The 16,029-nt window shown below is 46.2% G+C and overlaps 1 protein-coding gene across 2 annotated transcripts in view; it reads left to right on the top strand.

Annotated features, from left to right (window-relative positions):
- LOC118372741 (dynamin-like 120 kDa protein, mitochondrial) overlaps window positions 1-16,029 on the top strand; it is a 95,027-nt gene that overhangs the window by 44,675 nt on the left and 34,323 nt on the right. For both annotated transcript variants that reach the window (XM_052475327.1, XM_052475326.1), the window contains 5 exons: window positions 429-537; window positions 777-997; window positions 6,892-7,008; window positions 8,035-8,128; window positions 10,092-10,202. In XM_052475327.1, the coding sequence (XP_052331287.1) occupies window positions 429-537; window positions 777-997; window positions 6,892-7,008; window positions 8,035-8,128; window positions 10,092-10,202 (652 nt within the window). The remainder of the gene's footprint in view (window positions 1-428; window positions 538-776; window positions 998-6,891; window positions 7,009-8,034; window positions 8,129-10,091; window positions 10,203-16,029) is intronic.

Genomic DNA, 16,029 nt, shown 5'->3' with positions numbered 1-16,029 from the left:
AAGAATCTCAACTAGAAAATATATTTTGATTTTGTTTAACACTTTCCATGTGTTATTTCATATTTTTTTTTAAATTATTCTACAGTATAGAAAATAGTAAAAAAAATAAAGACCCTTGAATGAGTAGGTGTGTCCGAACTTTTGACTGATACTGTATATATATATTTTTTACACTGTTGGGCGACCGGAAAACCCCAAAATTAAAAAAATCCCTACACACACACACACACACGTGCCCGTGTACACACATTCATGCGCCTGTACAGGCATGCGTACGTTTACACACACACACACACACACACACACACACACACACACACACAAACTGTCATTCAACCACATATACAGCAGGCAAACATTAGTATGCATTGATTTCCTGTCTTGCCATGCCTTGTGGGTAATGTAGTTTCTCCTCTGTGTGTTGTCAGAGGGTGATCCAGCACAATACTCTGGAGGACCGCTCCATCACAGACAAGCCCCAGTGGGACGCAGCCATCCAGTTCATGGAGGAGACCCTGCAGGCACGCCTCAAAGACAGTGGGTTATACACCCCCACCTTCACCATGACTTCTCCCCTCTTCTGTCACATGCTTTATTTACTTCATCTGCTTTCTGGGTTATGGTCGGATATGTCAGACATTCAAATATTTCTCCCCCTCCTATCTCTGCTCTGTCTCTCTTACTACCACTATCTCTGTCTTTCTTGCCATCTTCTCTTCTCACTCCCCTTCATCTCTCTCTCTCCTCCTCTCTCCTCTCTCTATCTCTCTCTCTAGCTGACTGTGTGATAAATGACATGGCAGGTCCTTACTGGAAACAACGCTGGATGAGTTGGACGAGCCGCTCGCCCGAACAGCACATCTGCAACGAAACCAAAAAGGAGCTGGAGCGCCTCCTAAAACTCCATGAGGACCACACAGCCTACCTGGCCAACGACGAGGTCACCACCGTCCGCAAGAACCTGGAGGGTCGAGGGGTGGAGGTGGACCCTGTCCTGGTAAGAACCTGAAGGGCTGAGGGGTGGAGGTAGACACTGTCCTGGTAAGAACCTGGAGGGCTGAGGGGTGGAGGTGGACCCTGTCCTGGTAAGAACCTGGAGGGCTGAGGGGTGGAGGTAGACCCTTTCCTGGTGAGAACCTGGAGGGGTGGAGGTGGACCCTGTCCTGGTGAGAACCTGGAGGGGTGGAGGTAGACCCTGTCCTGGTGAGAACCTGGAGGGGTGGAGGTGGACCCTGTCCTGGTGAGAACCTGGAGGGTCGAGGGGTGGAGGTAGACCCTGTCCTGGTGAGAACCTGGAGGGGTGGAGGTGGACCCTGTCCTGGTGAGAACCTGGAGGGGTGGAGGTGGACCCTGTCCTGGTGAGAACCTGGAGGGGTGGAGGTGGACCCTGTTCTGGTGAGAACCTGGAGGGGTGGAGGTGGACCCTGTCCTGGTGAGAACCTGGAGGGGTGGAGGTGGACCCTGTCCTGGTGAGAACCTGGAGGGGTGGAGGTGGACCCTGTCCTGGTGAGAACCTGGAGGGGTGGAGGTGGACCCTGTCCTGGTGAGAACCTGGAGGGGTGGAGGTGGACCCTGTCCTGGTGAGAACCTGGAGGGGTGGAGGTGGACCCTGTTCTGGTGAGAACCTGGAGGGGTGGAGGTGGACCCTGTCCTGGTGAGAACCTGGAGGGGTGGAGGTGGACCCTGTCCTGGTGAGAACCTGGAGGGGTGGAGGTGGACCCTGTCCTGGTGAGAACCTGAAGGGGTGGAGGTGGACCCTGTCCTGGTGAGAACCTGGAGGGGTGGAGGTGGACCCTGTCCTGGTGAGAACCTGGAAGGGTGGAGGTGGACCCTGTCCTGGTGAGAACCTGAAACCAGGTGCCTCATTTATCAACCATGTGTACATTTCTTACTGAATTCTAGCATACGTGGAGATATATACGCATGTTTGCATTGATAAATTAGAGCCATATATTTGTGTGACTGTGAGCCAGTGCTACAGCCCGGCCTGGAAAACGCCCTCCGTTCATCTGTTTATGGTGAACATCCATAACATTCTCATTTGCTGTATGAAGTGGAGATGTTGGAACTGGGCCATGAAAGTTCCTAAAAGAAAATCCCAATGGGAAATTTGATCACATTTCTGTAGCGGTGTGGATATAATGTTGCTGTGACTTTTCCACACTAAAAATGCATGCCACCTAGTGGAGTGCCAAACACTGGCCACGCCTTCTATTTGTTGTGTAGTGGGAATAATTGAAACCAGTTATGTCAGACATGGAGAGACGTCCTACAATTCTGATTTAGGCCTACAGTGTGTAATAAAAGTACAAGAAACATGAGGCGACATGCTGCTATGAAATCTCCTTACCAACGGTAAATGTAGTTTTATCATTAGGTCTTAAGTTTTTAATGTTTTTATTAGTCCACCATTATTATAATTCCCGTGCATCAAACGCCTCCCATTTCCCCCAAACAAACTATGAGCCATTTTGCTTGCAATGAAGTTGATCAACCTTCTAAAAGTTGTGTGCAAGCATGGTTTGAGATTTGCACACACTTCTATTAGACAAGGGCTGTTCTCTCGTCTCCTCACTTCTATTAGACAATGGCTGTTCTCTCGTCTCCTCACTTCTATTAGACAAGGGCTGTTCTCTCGTCTCCTCACTTCTATTAGACAAGGGCTGTTCTCTCGTCTCCTCACCCTCTATTAGACAAGGGCTGTTCTCTCGTCTCCTCACTTCTATTAGACAAGGGCTGTTCTCTCGTCTCCTCACTTCTATTAGACAAGGGCTGTTCTCTCGTCTCCTCACTTCTATTAGACAATGGCTGTTCTCTCGTCTCCTCACTTCTATTAGACAAGGGCTGTTCTCTCGTCTCCTCACTTCTATTAGACAAGGGCTGTTCTCTCGTCTCCTCACCCTCTATTAGACAAGGGCTGTTCTCTTGTCTCCTCACTTCTATTAGACAAGGGCTGTTCTCTCGTCTCCTCACTTCTATTAGACAAGGGCTGTTCTCTCGTCTCCTCACCCTCTATTAGACAAGGGCTGTTCTCTCGTCTCCTCACCCTCTATTAGACAAGGGCTGTTCTCTCGTCTCCTCACTTCTATTAGACAAGGGCTGTTCTCTCGTCTCCTCACTTCTATTAGACAAGGGCTGTTCTCTCGTCTCACTTCTATTAGACAAGGGCTGTTCTCTCGTCTCCTCACTTCTATTAGACAAGGGCTGTTCTCTCGTCTCCTCACTTCCATTAGACAAGGGCTGTTCTCTCGTCTCCTCACTTCTATTAGACAAGGGCTGTTCTCTCGTCTCCTCACTTCTATTAGACAAGGGCTGTTCTCTCGTCTCACTTCTATTAGACAAGGGCTGTTCTCTCGTCTCCTCACTTCCATTAGACAAGGGCTGTTCTCTCGTCTCCTCACTTCTATTAGACAAGGGCTGTTCTCTCGTCTCACTTCTATTAGACAAGGGCTGTTCTCTCGTCTCCTCACTTCTATTAGACAAGGGCTGTTCTCTCGTCTCCTCACTTCTATTAGACAAGGGCTGTTCTCTCGTCTCCTCACTTCCATTAGACAAGGGCTGTTCTCTCGTCTCCTCACTTCCATTAGACAAGGGCTGTTCTCTCGTCTCCTCACCCTCTATTAGACAAGGGCTGTTCTCTCGTCTCCTCACCCTCTATTAGACAAGGGCTGTTCTCTCGTCTCCTCACCCTCTATTAGACAAGGGCTGTTCTCTCGTCTCCTCACTTCTATTAGACAAGGGCTGTTCTCTCGTCTCCTCACTTCTATTAGACAAGGGCTGTTCTCTCGTCTCCTCACTTCTATTAGACAAGGGCTGTTCTCTCGTCTCCTCACTTCTATTAGACAAGGGCTGTTCTCTCGTCTCCTCACTTCTATTAGACAAGGGCTGTTCTCTCGTCTCCTCACTTCTATTAGACAAGGGCTGTTCTCTCGTCTCCTCACTTCCATTAGACAAGGGCTGTTCTCTCGTCTCCTCACTTCTATTAGACAAGGGCTGTTCTCTCGTCTCCTCACTTCTATTAGACAAGGGCTGTTCTCTCGTCTCCTCACTTCTATTAGACAAGGGCTGTTCTCTCGTCTCCTCACTTCTATTAGACAAGGGCTGTTCTCTCGTCTCCTCACTTCTATTAGACAAGGGCTGTTCTCTCGTCTCCTCACTTCTATTAGACAAGGGCTGTTCTCTCGTCTCCTCACCCTCTATTAGACAAGGGCTGTTCTCTCGTCTCCTCACTTCTATTAGACAAGGGCTGTTCTCTCGTCTCCTCACCCTCTATTAGACAAGGGCTGTTCTCTCGTCTCCTCACTTCTATTAGACAAGGGCTGTTCTCTCGTCTCCTCACCCTCTATTAGACAAGGGCTGTTCTCTCGTCTCCTCACCCTCTATTAGACAAGGGCTGTTCTCTCGTCTCCTCACTTCTATTAGACAAGGGCTGTTCTCTCGTCTCCTCACTTCTATTAGACAAGGGCTGTTCTCTCGTCTCCTCACTTCCATTAGACAAGGGCTGTTCTCTCGTCTCCTCACTTCTATTAGACAAGGGCTGTTCTCTCGTCTCCTCACTTCTATTAGACAAGGGCTGTTCTCTCGTCTCCTCACTTCTATTAGACAAGGGCTGTTCTCTCGTCTCCTCACTTCTATTAGACAAGGGCTGTTCTCTCGTCTCCTCACTTCTATTAGACAAGGGCTGTTCTCTCGTCTCCTCACTTCTATTAGACAAGGGCTGTTCTCTCGTCTCCTCACCCTCTATTAGACAAGGGCTGTTCTCTCGTCTCCTCACTTCCATTAGACAAGGGCTGTTCTCTCGTCTCCTCACCCTCTATTAGACAAGGGCTGTTCTCTCGTCTCCTCACTTCCATTAGACAAGGGCTGTTCTCTCGTCTCACTTCTATTAGACAAGGGCTGTTCTCTCGTCTCCTCACTTCTATTAGACAAGGGCTGTTCTCTCGTCTCCTCACCCTCTATTAGACAAGGGCTGTTCTCTCGTCTCCTCACTTCTATTAGACAAGGGCTGTTCTCTCGTCTCCTCACTTCTATTAGACAAGGGCTGTTCTCTCGTCTCCTCACTTCTATTAGACAAGGGCTGTTCTCTCGTCTCCTCACTTCTATTAGACAAGGGCTGTTCTCTCGTCTCCTCACTTCTATTAGACAAGGGCTGTTCTCTCGTCTCCTCACTTCTATTAGACAAGGGCTGTTCTCTCGTCTCCTCACTTCTATTAGACAAGGGCTGTTCTCTCGTCTCCTCACCCTCTATTAGACAAGGGCTGTTCTCTCGTCTCCTCACTTCTATTAGACAAGGGCTGTTCTCTCGTCTCCTCACTTCTATTAGACAAGGGCTGTTCTCTCGTCTCCTCACTTCTATTAGACAAGGGCTGTTCTCTCACCCTCTATTAGACAAGGGCTGTTCTCTCGTCCCTGAACTCCGCTGCTGCCTCGTTTTTCTCAACACCAATATTCTGGTTAACTTCTTTCTCTATTATCCACTTAGCAGCATGGTTGAGGAAAAGTCGCCGATTCAATAATACAAATGTTGTTAGTGTTCGTACGTAATATAACCCCATACAATTTCAGTAGCACATGTCTTAGAGTGATGGACTGTGCCATCCACACGGCCTCCACAATGGTTGAGTCCACTCAGACTAGTACCAATCAGACAAGTATCTTGTACACCATTTTTTGGGGGGTCTATTGCTTTTCTAAAGAAATCGACCAACTGCCTGTCGACCATTCAATAGACCAGTCGACTAAATGGGGTCAGGAGCCCTACAGTCAAGACACCTATTTTATAGCAAAGAAAACATGATGTATTATAACAGAATAAAATGGAACAGAATATTTTTCCAAATAAGAAAAGTTGCCAGTGCGAAGTGGTGCCTCTCTGGGAGAGTTATTCTCTGTGACCGTTTGAAACAGGGCTTAGTTAGGCTCTTTTGAAAGACCAATTTCTTTTCAGGGTTACAAACCAAAATCTGTCGTCTTTTTGCTAATGGCCTGCAGACATTTGATAGATTTTATTTTGCGTGTTCTTAGTCATTTTCTAAACGTATTAACAGTTCTACATTTAACGCTGGCTGCATGGTGATGAATTACAGCCACTACATCTATTTGATGATTCGGCCATTGCTTAATGACTCTGATGAAAATATGCTCTTTGTCTTCATCAAAGTGTGTTTCCATATGTTCAGTGTGGAACCTGGTATGTTTAGTGGGGTTATAGCCTAGGTGAACCTATTTTAAATGGTACTAGCAGTTCGCAAAGTAGCCTGAGCGGAAAATAGACGAGAAGCAATTATTCCCAAACTGCAGCTCGTTGTTTCAACACACTTCCGTACTTCAATTAACCAGTCCATTTTGAATTAGTGATAAAACTGTTGTTGTTTGGCATGGAATGTAGCTTGTGTATCCCGTCAGTTAGAGGCATTTATTTCTGTAGGCCTAACCGGAGCTTGTGTGCAAACTCGGCACGCGTGTGCAGAGGGAGCGGTCGGAACGCAATTGAATGAGTGAAACATGGAGGGGAAATGGAATTTAGGGAGAAGAACTGTGTGATGCTTGCCTTGTTTTTTTGTGCCCCGGCAAATGAACGTTGTGTTCAAGACACATTCCACCAATTACTTTTACTGTATTTGAAAACAATGTGATCTTTAGTTAAATATGGATTTTTGACATTGTCTGTTTTGAGGACTCGTACCTATTCTTACTTCAGACAGTAATGTAATCAGAGAGGGAGACCTGCAGGTGTGTGAAAGGTGGACGCGGGTATTGAACCCTGTCTCCGTTGGGGTTGTATATGTGACGTGCCAGGAAGAGTTACCTCTCGACCACAGCTCTGCACGTCTTTTGCCTATAAATTTCCTTTCTCACTCCGGTTCCCTCTTTTACTTCCTGTATTTGTAGATCAAGGACACGTGGCACCAGCTGTACCGACGTCACTTCCTGCAGAAGGCGCTGCATCACTGTAACCTGTGTAGACGAGGCTTCTACTACTACCAGAGACAATTTGTTGACTCGGAGGTAAGGGTCCTAGGCTCTTTGGTAAGCTGCCAGAGTTAGCTGATTTCAGAGGGACGTGGGTTTTCAGAGGGACGTGGGTTTTCAGAGGGACGTGGGTTTTCAGAGGGACGTGGGTTTTCAGAGGGACGTGGGTTTTCAGAGGGACGTGGGTTTACAGAGGGACGTGGGTTTACAGAGGGACGTGGGTTTACAGAGGGACGTGGGTTTACAGAGGGACGTGGGTTTTCAGAGGGACGTGGGTTTTCAGAGGGAGAGGGACGTGGGTTTTCAGAGGGACGTGGGTTTTCAGAGGGACGTGGGTTTTCAGAGGGACGTGGGTTTTCAGAGGGACGTGGGTTTTCAGAGGGACGTGGGTTTTCAGAGGGACGTGGGTTTTCAGAGGGACGTGGGTTTTCAGAGGGACGTGGGTTTTCAGAGGGACGTGGGTTTTCAGAGGGACGTGGGTTTTCAGAGGGACGTGGGTTTTCAGAGGGACGTGGGTTTTCAGAGGGACGTGGGTTTTCAGAGGGACGTGGGTTTTCAGAGGGACGTGGGTTTTCAGAGGGACGTGGGTTTTCAGAGGGACGTGGGTTTTCAGAGGGACGTGGGTTTTCAGAGGGACGTGGTTTTCAGAGGGACGTGGGTTTTCAGAGGGACGTGGGTTTTCAGAGGGACGTGGGTTTTCAGAGGGACGTGGGTTTTCAGAGGGACGTGGGTTTACAGAGGGACGTGGGTTTTCAGAGGGACGTGGGTTTTCAGAGGGACGTGGGTTTTCAGAGGGATGTGGGTTTTCAGAGGGACGTGGGTTTGCAAAATTCCAGTAACTTTCCCAACGTTCTCTGTAATTCCAGAAATCCCGGTTGGAAGATTCCTGGAAAGTTTTTGGGAATATCTGGGAAAGATATTGGAATTTTGTAACCCTTTGTGGACTGTAGTAAGTTGTCCATCTACACAACATCCTGTTGTCTCTGACTGTTGCATGTAACTTAATAATATAATACATGCCCTGTCTCAGTGCATGACTATCATGTTTCTCTCTCACCACAGCTGGAGTGCAATGATGTAGTCCTGTTCTGGAGGATTCAGAGGATGCTGCTCATCACAGCCAACACACTCAGACAGCAGCTCATCAACACAGAGGGTAGGCTGGGACTAGATCTGGTGCTGTGTTACAGGGCTGTATAGGCCCCTGTCTGGAGGCCTTTCTTGTCTTGTCTGGAGGTCTGTCTTGTCTTGTCTGGAGGCTTGTCTTGTCTTGTCTGGAGGCCTGTCTTGTCTTGTCTGGAGGCCTTTCTTGTCTTGTCTGGAGGTCTGTCTTGTCTTGTCTGGAGGTCTGTCTTGTCTTGTCTGGAGGCCTTTCTTGTCTTGTCTGGAGGCCTGTCTTGTCTTGTCTGGAGGCCTGTCTTGTCTTGTCTGGAGGCCTTTCTTGTCTTGTCTGGAGGTCTGTCTTGTCTTGTCTGGAGGCCTGTCTTGTCTTGTCTGGAGGCCTGTCTTGTCTTGTCTGGAGGTCTGTCTTGTCTTGTCTGGAGGTCTGTCTTGTCTTGTCTGGAGGCCTTTCTTGTCTTGTCTGGAGGCCTTTCTTGTCTTGTCTGGAGGTCTGTCTTGTCTTGTCTGGAGGCCTGTCTTGTCTTGTCTGGAGGCCTGTCTTGTCTTGTCTGGAGGCCTTTCTTGTCTTGTCTGGAGGTCTGTCTTGTCTTGTCTGGAGGCCTGTCTTGTCTTGTCTGGAGGCCTGTCTTGTCTTGTCTGGAGGTCTGTCTTGTCTTGTCTGGAGGTCTGTCTTGTCTTGTCTGGAGGTCTGTCTTGTCTTGTCTGGAGGCCTTTCTTGTCTTGTCTGGAGGTCTGTCTTGTCTTGTCTGGAGGTCTGTCTTGTCTTGTCTGGAGGCCTTTCTTGTCTTGTCTGGAGGCCTGTCTTGTCTTGTCTGGAGGCCTGTCTTGTCTTGTCTGGAGGCCTGTCTTGTCTTGTCTGGAGGCCTGTCTTGTCTTGTCTGGAGGCCTGTCTTGTCTTGTCTGGAGGCCTGTCTTGTCTTGTCTGGAGGCCTGTCTTGTCTTGTCTGGAGGCCTGTCTTGTCTTGTCTGGAGGTCTGTCTTGTCTTGTCTGGAGGCCTGTCTTGTCTTGTCTGGAGGCCTGTCTTGTCTTGTCTGGAGGCCTGTCTTGTCTTGTCTGGAGGCCTGTCTTGTCTTGTCTGGAGGCCTGTCTTGTCTTGTCTGGAGGCCTGTCTTGTCTTGTCTGGAGGCCTGTCTTGTCTGGAGGCTTGTCTTGTCTTGTCTGGAGGCCTGTCTTGTCTTGTCTGGAGGCCTGTCTTGTCTGGAGGCTTGTCTTGTCTTGTCTGGAGGCCTGTCTTGTCTTGTCTGGAGGCCTGTCTTGTCTTGTCTGGAGGCCTGTCTTGTCTTGTCTGGAGGCCTGCCTTGTCTTGTCTGGAGGCCTGTCTTGTCTTGTCTGGAGGCCTGTCTTGTCTTGTCTGGAGGCCTGTCTTGTCTGGAGGCTTGTCTTGTCTTGTCTGGAGGCTTGTCTTGTCTTGTCTGGAGGCTTGTCTTGTCTTGTCTGGAGGCTTGTCTTGTCTGGAGGCTTGTCTTGTCTTGTCTGGAGGCTTGTCTTGTCTGGAGGCTTGTCTTGTCTTGTCTGGAGGCTTGTCTTGTCTGGAGGCTTGTCTTGTCTTGTCTGGAGGCTTGTCTTGTCTGGAGGCTTGTCTTGTCTTGTCTGGAGGCTTGTCTTGTCTTGTCTGGAGGCTTGTCTTGTCTTGTCTGGAGGCTTGTCTTGTCTTGTCTGGAGGCTTGTCTTGTCTTGTCTGGAGGCTTGTCTTGTCTGGAGGCTTGTCTTGTCTGGAGGCCTGCCTTGTCTGGAGGCTTGTCTTGTCTGGAGGCCTGCCTTGTCTGGAGGCCTGTCTTGTCTTGTCTGGAGGCCCGTCTTGTCTGGAGGCCCATCTTGTCTGGAGGCCTGTCTTGTCTTGTCTGGAGGCCTGCCTTGCCTTGTCTGGAGGCCCGTCTGTCTGGAGGTCCGTCTGTCTGGAGGCCTGTGTTCCCTTTTATCTTTGATGTCTGACATTTTGTCTCTGTGTGTCTGGGTGTGTGTGTGTGGGGTTGTGTGTTTGCATTTGCACACTCAGTCCGGCGCCTGGAAAAGAACGTGAAGGAGGTGCTGGAGGACTTTGGTGAGGACAACGAGAGGAAGGTCCACCTCATCACCGGACGCAGAGTACAGCTGGCAGAAGACCTTAGTGAGTCACCTAAACACACACACACACACACTGGCTACACAAACACACACTGGGTGTATACACACAGACTACATTACACCAATTTGCGTTTAACCAGAATGGTATCGTTAGTCACATTTGGGTTTAACCAGAATGCTATTGTTACAGTCACATTTGTGCTGGTCCCTCCTGCTTATTACCTTCCTTAAGCAATAAGGCACCTCGGGGGTTTGTGATATATGGCCAATATACCACAGGAAAGGGCTGTTCTTGGGCACGACGCATTGCTGAGTGCCTGGATACAGCTCTTAGCCTTGGTATATTGGCCATATATCACAAACCCCCGAGGTGCCTTATTGCTATTATAAACTGGTTGCCAACGTAATTAGAGCATTATAAAGAAATGTTTTGTCGCATCTGGCTTTCAGCCAATCAGCATTCAGGGTTTGAACCGCCCAGTTTATAATAGTGAATAGATTACTACCTATATTATGGAAAATAATTTATATTATAGTGATAATATGAGGAGCAACAGAGACTTTTATGTAGATAAATCAATGTGATTGAATCGGCTGTGAGTTTTCTTTGAGTTGATGGCACTGTAAATTGTGTGTTTAGTGCAATATACCTGACACCACTAGATGGCAGTGGTGTTTTTATCTTTGTATTTATTATGGATCCATTAGCTACTGCCAAGGCAGCAACTACCCTTCCTGTGGTCCAGCTAAATTAAGGCAGTTCTACATGTAAAAAACCCCAAAACATTCCCAACAGATTTCACAACATATTAAGTGTGTTCCCTCAGGTCCCTACTTCACTACCACATATCTACAACACTAAATGTTTAGTATGTTCCCTCAGGTCCCTACTTCACTACCACATATCTACAACACTAAATGTTTAGTGTGTTCCCTCAGGTCCCTACTTCACTACCACATATCTACAACACTAAATGTTTAGTGTGTTCCCTCAGGTCCCTACTCCACTACCACATATCTACAACACTAAATGTTTAGTGTGTTCCCTCAGGTCCCTACTTCACTACCACATATCTACAACACTAAATGTTTAGTGTGTTCCCTCAGGTCCCTACTCCACTACCACATATCTACAACACTAAATGTTTAGTGTGTTCCCTCAGGTCCCTACTTCACTACCACATATCTACAACACTAAATGTTTAGTGTGTTCCCTCAGGTCCCTACTTCACTACCACATATCTACAACACTAAATGTTTAGTGTGTTCCCTCAGGTCCCTACTTCACTACCACATATCTACAACACTAAATGTTTAGTGTGTTCCCTCAGGTCCCTACTCCACTACCACATATCTACAACACTAAATGTTTAGTGTGTTCCCTCAGGTCCCTACTCTACTACCACATATCTACAACACTAAATGTTTAGTATGTTCCCTCAGGTCCCTACTCTACTACCACATATCTACAACACTAAATGTTTAGTGTGTTCCCTCAGGTCCCTACTTCACTACCACATATCTACAACACTAAATGTTTAGTATGTTCCCTCAGGTCCCTACTCCACTACCACATATCTACAACACTAAATGTTTAGTGTGTTCCCTCAGGTCCCTACTCCACTACCACATATCTACAACACTAAATGTTTAGTATGTTCCCTCAGGTCCCTACTCTACTACCACATATCTACAACACTAAATGTTTAGTGTGTTCCCTCAGGTCCCTACTTCACTACCACATATCTACAACACTAAATGTTTAGTGTGTTCCCTCAGGTCCCTACTCCACTACCACATATCTACAACACTAAATGTTTAGTATGTTCCCTCAGGTCCCTACTTCACTACCACATATCTACAACACTAAATGTTTAGTGTGTTCCCTCAGGTCCCTACTTCACTACCACATATCTACAACACTAAATGTTTAGTGTGTTCCCTCAGGTCCCTACTCCACTACCACATATCTACAACACTAAATGTTTAGTGTGTTCCCTCAGGTCCCTACTTCACTACCACATATCTACAACACTAAATGTTTAGTGTGTTCCCTCAGGTCCCTACTCTACTACCACATATCTACAACACTAAATGTTTAGTGTGTTCCCTCAGGTCCCTACTTCACTACCACATATCTACAACACTAAATGTTTAGTGTGTTCCCTCAGGTCCCTACTCCACTACCACATATCTACAACACTAAATGTTTAGTGTGTTCCCTCAGGTCCCTACTCTACTACCACATATCTACAACACTAAATGTTTAGTGTGTTCCCTCAGGTCCCTACTCTACTACCACATATCTACAACACTAAATGTTTAGTGTGTTCCCTCAGGTCCCTACTCTACTACCACATATCTACAACACTAAATGTTTAGTGTGTTCCCTCAGGTCCCTACTTCACTACCACATATCTACAACACTAAATGTTTAGTGTGTTCCCTCAGGTCCCTACTCCACTACCACATATCTACAACACTAAATGTTTAGTGTGTTCCCTCAGGTCCCTACTTCACTACCACATATCTACAACACTAAATGTTTAGTGTGTTCCCTCAGGTCCCTACTTCACTACCACATATCTACAACACTAAATGTTTAGTGTGTTCCCTCAGGTCCCTACTCTACTACCACATATCTACAACACTAAATGTTTAGTGTGTTCCCTCAGGTCCCTACTTCACTACCACATATCTACAACACTAAATGTTTAGTGTGTTCCCTCAGGTCCCTACTCCACTACCACATATCTACAACACTAAATGTTTAGTGTGTTCCCTCAGGTCCCTACTCTACTACCACATATCTACAACACTAAATGTTTAGTGTGTTCCCTCAGGTCCCTACTTCACTACCACATATCTACAACACTAAATGTTTAGTGTGTTCCCTCAGGTCCCTACTCCACTACCACATATCTACAACACTAAATGTTTAGTGTGTTCCCTCAGGTCCCTACTCCACTACCACATATCTACAACACTAAATGTTTAGTGTGTTCCCTCAGGTCCCTACTCTACTACCACATATCTACAACACTAAATGTTTAGTGTGTTCCCTCAGGTCCCTACTCTACTACCACATATCTACAACACTAAATGTTTAGTGTGTTCCCTCAGGTCCCTACTCTACTACCACATATCTACAACACTAAATGTTTAGTGTGTTCCCTCAGGTCCCTACTTCACTACCACATATCTACAACACTAAATGTTTAGTGTGTTCCCTCAGGTCCCTACTCCACTACCACATATCTACAACACTAAATGTTTAGTGTGTTCCCTCAGGTCCCTACTCCACTACCACATATCTACAACACTAAATGTTTAGTGTGTTCCCTCAGGTCCCTACTCTACTACCACATATCTACAACACTAAATGTTTAGTGTGTTCCCTCAGGTCCCTACTCTACTACCACATATCTACAACACTAAATGTTTAGTGTGTTCCCTCAGGTCCCTACTCTACTACCACATATCTACAACACTAAATGTTTAGTGTGTTCCCTCAGGTCCCTACTCTACTACCACATATCTACAACACTAAATGTTTAGTGTGTTCCCTCAGGTCCCTACTCTACTACCACATATCTACAACACTAAATGTTTAGTGTGTTCCCTCAGGTCCCTACTTCACTACCACATATCTACAACACTAAATGTTTAGTGTGTTCCCTCAGGTCCCTACTCCACTACCACATATCTACAACACTAAATGTTTAGTGTGTTCCCTCAGGTCCCTACTCCACTACCACATATCTACAACACTAAATGTTTAGTGTGTTCCCTCAGGTCCCTACTCTACTACCACATATCTACAACACTAAATGTTTAGTGTGTTCCCTCAGGTCCCTACTTCACTACCACATATCTACAACACTAAATGTTTAGTGTGTTCCCTCAGGTCCCTACTCCACTACCACATATCTACAACACTAAATGTTTAGTGTGTTCCCTCAGGTCCCTACTCCACTACCACATATCTACAACACTAAATGTTTAGTGTGTTCCCTCAGGTCCCTACTCTACTACCACATATCTACAACACTAAATGTTTAGTGTGTTCCCTCAGGTCCCTACTCTACTACCACATATCTACAACACTAAATGTTTAGTGTGTTCCCTCAGGTCCCTACTCTACTACCACATATCTACAACACTAAATGTTTAGTGTGTTCCCTCAGGTCCCTACTTCACTACCACATATCTACAACACTAAATGTTTAGTGTGTTCCCTCAGGTCCCTACTTCACTACCACATATCTACAACACTAAATGTTTAGTGTGTTCCCTCAGGTCCCTACTCCACTACCACATATCTACAACACTAAATGTTTAGTGTGTTCCCTCAGGTCCCTACTTCACTACCACATATCTACAACACTAAATGTTTAGTGTGTTCCCTCAGGTCCCTACTCCACTACCACATATCTACAACACTAAATGTTTAGTGTGTTCCCTCAGGTCCCTACTCTACTACCACATATCTACAACACTAAATGTTTAGTGTGTTCCCTCAGGTCCCTACTCTACTACCACATATCTACAACACTAAATGTTTAGTGTGTTCCCTCAGGTCCCTACTCTACTACCACATATCTACAACACTAAATGTTTAGTGTGTTCCCTCAGGTCCCTACTTCACTACCACATATCTACAACACTAAATGTTTAGTGTGTTCCCTCAGGTCCCTACTTCACTACCACATATCTACAACACTAAATGTTTAGTATGTTCCCTCAGGTCCCTACTTCACTACCACATATCTACAACACTAAATGTTTAGTATGTTCCCTCAGGTCCCTACTTCACTACCACATATCTACAACACTAAATGTTTAGTGTGTTCCCTCAGGTCCCTACTCTACTACCACATATCTACAACACTAAATGTTTAGTGTGTTCCCTCAGGTCCCTACTTCACTACCACATATCTACAACACTAAATGTTTAGTATGTTCCCTCAGGTCCCTACTTCACTACCACATATCTACAACACTAAATGTTTAGTATGTTCCCTCAGGTCCCTACTTCACTACCACATATCTACAACACTAAATGTTTAGTATGTTCCCTCAGGTCCCTACTTCACTACCACATATCTACAACACTAAATGTTTAGTGTGTTCCCTCAGGTCCCTACTCCACTACCACATATCTACAACACTAAATGTTTAGTGTGTTCCCTCAGGTCCCTACTCTACTACCACATATCTACAACACTAAATGTTTAGTGTGTTCCCTCAGGTCCCTACTTCACTACCACATATCTACAACACTAAATGTTTAGTGTGTTCCCTCAGGTCCCTACTCTACTACCACATATCTACAACACTAAATGTTTAGTGTGTTCCCTCAGGTCCCTACTCTACTACCACATATCTACAACACTAAATGTTTAGTGTGTTCCCTCAGGTCCCTACTCTACTACCACATATCTACAACACTAAATGTTTAGTGTGTTCCCTCAGGTCCCTACTTCACTACCACATATCTACAACACTAAATGTTTAGTATGTTCCCTCAGGTCCCTACTTCACTACCACATATCTACAACACTAAATGTTTAGTGTGTTCCCTCAGGTCCCTACTCTACTACCACATATCTACAACACTAAATGTTTAGTGTGTTCCCTCAGGTCCCTACTCCACTACCACATATCTACAACACTAAATGTTTAGTATGTTCCCTCAGGTCCCTACTCCACTACCACATATCTACAACACTAAATGTTTAGTATGTTCCCTCAGATCCCTACTCCACTACCACATATCTACAACACTAAATGTTTAGTGTGTATGTTATTGTGTGTTTGTATCCATGTGTTTGTGTTGCTTCACAGTCCCCGCTGATCCATAAGGTGTA

The sequence above is a fragment of the Oncorhynchus keta genome, chromosome 22 (assembly GCF_023373465.1).
Source record: "Oncorhynchus keta strain PuntledgeMale-10-30-2019 chromosome 22, Oket_V2, whole genome shotgun sequence".
Taxonomy (NCBI): domain Eukaryota; kingdom Metazoa; phylum Chordata; class Actinopteri; order Salmoniformes; family Salmonidae; genus Oncorhynchus; species Oncorhynchus keta.
The sequence above is the reverse complement of the archived record's forward strand: the minus strand, read 5'-3'. Positions and strand labels throughout refer to the sequence as shown.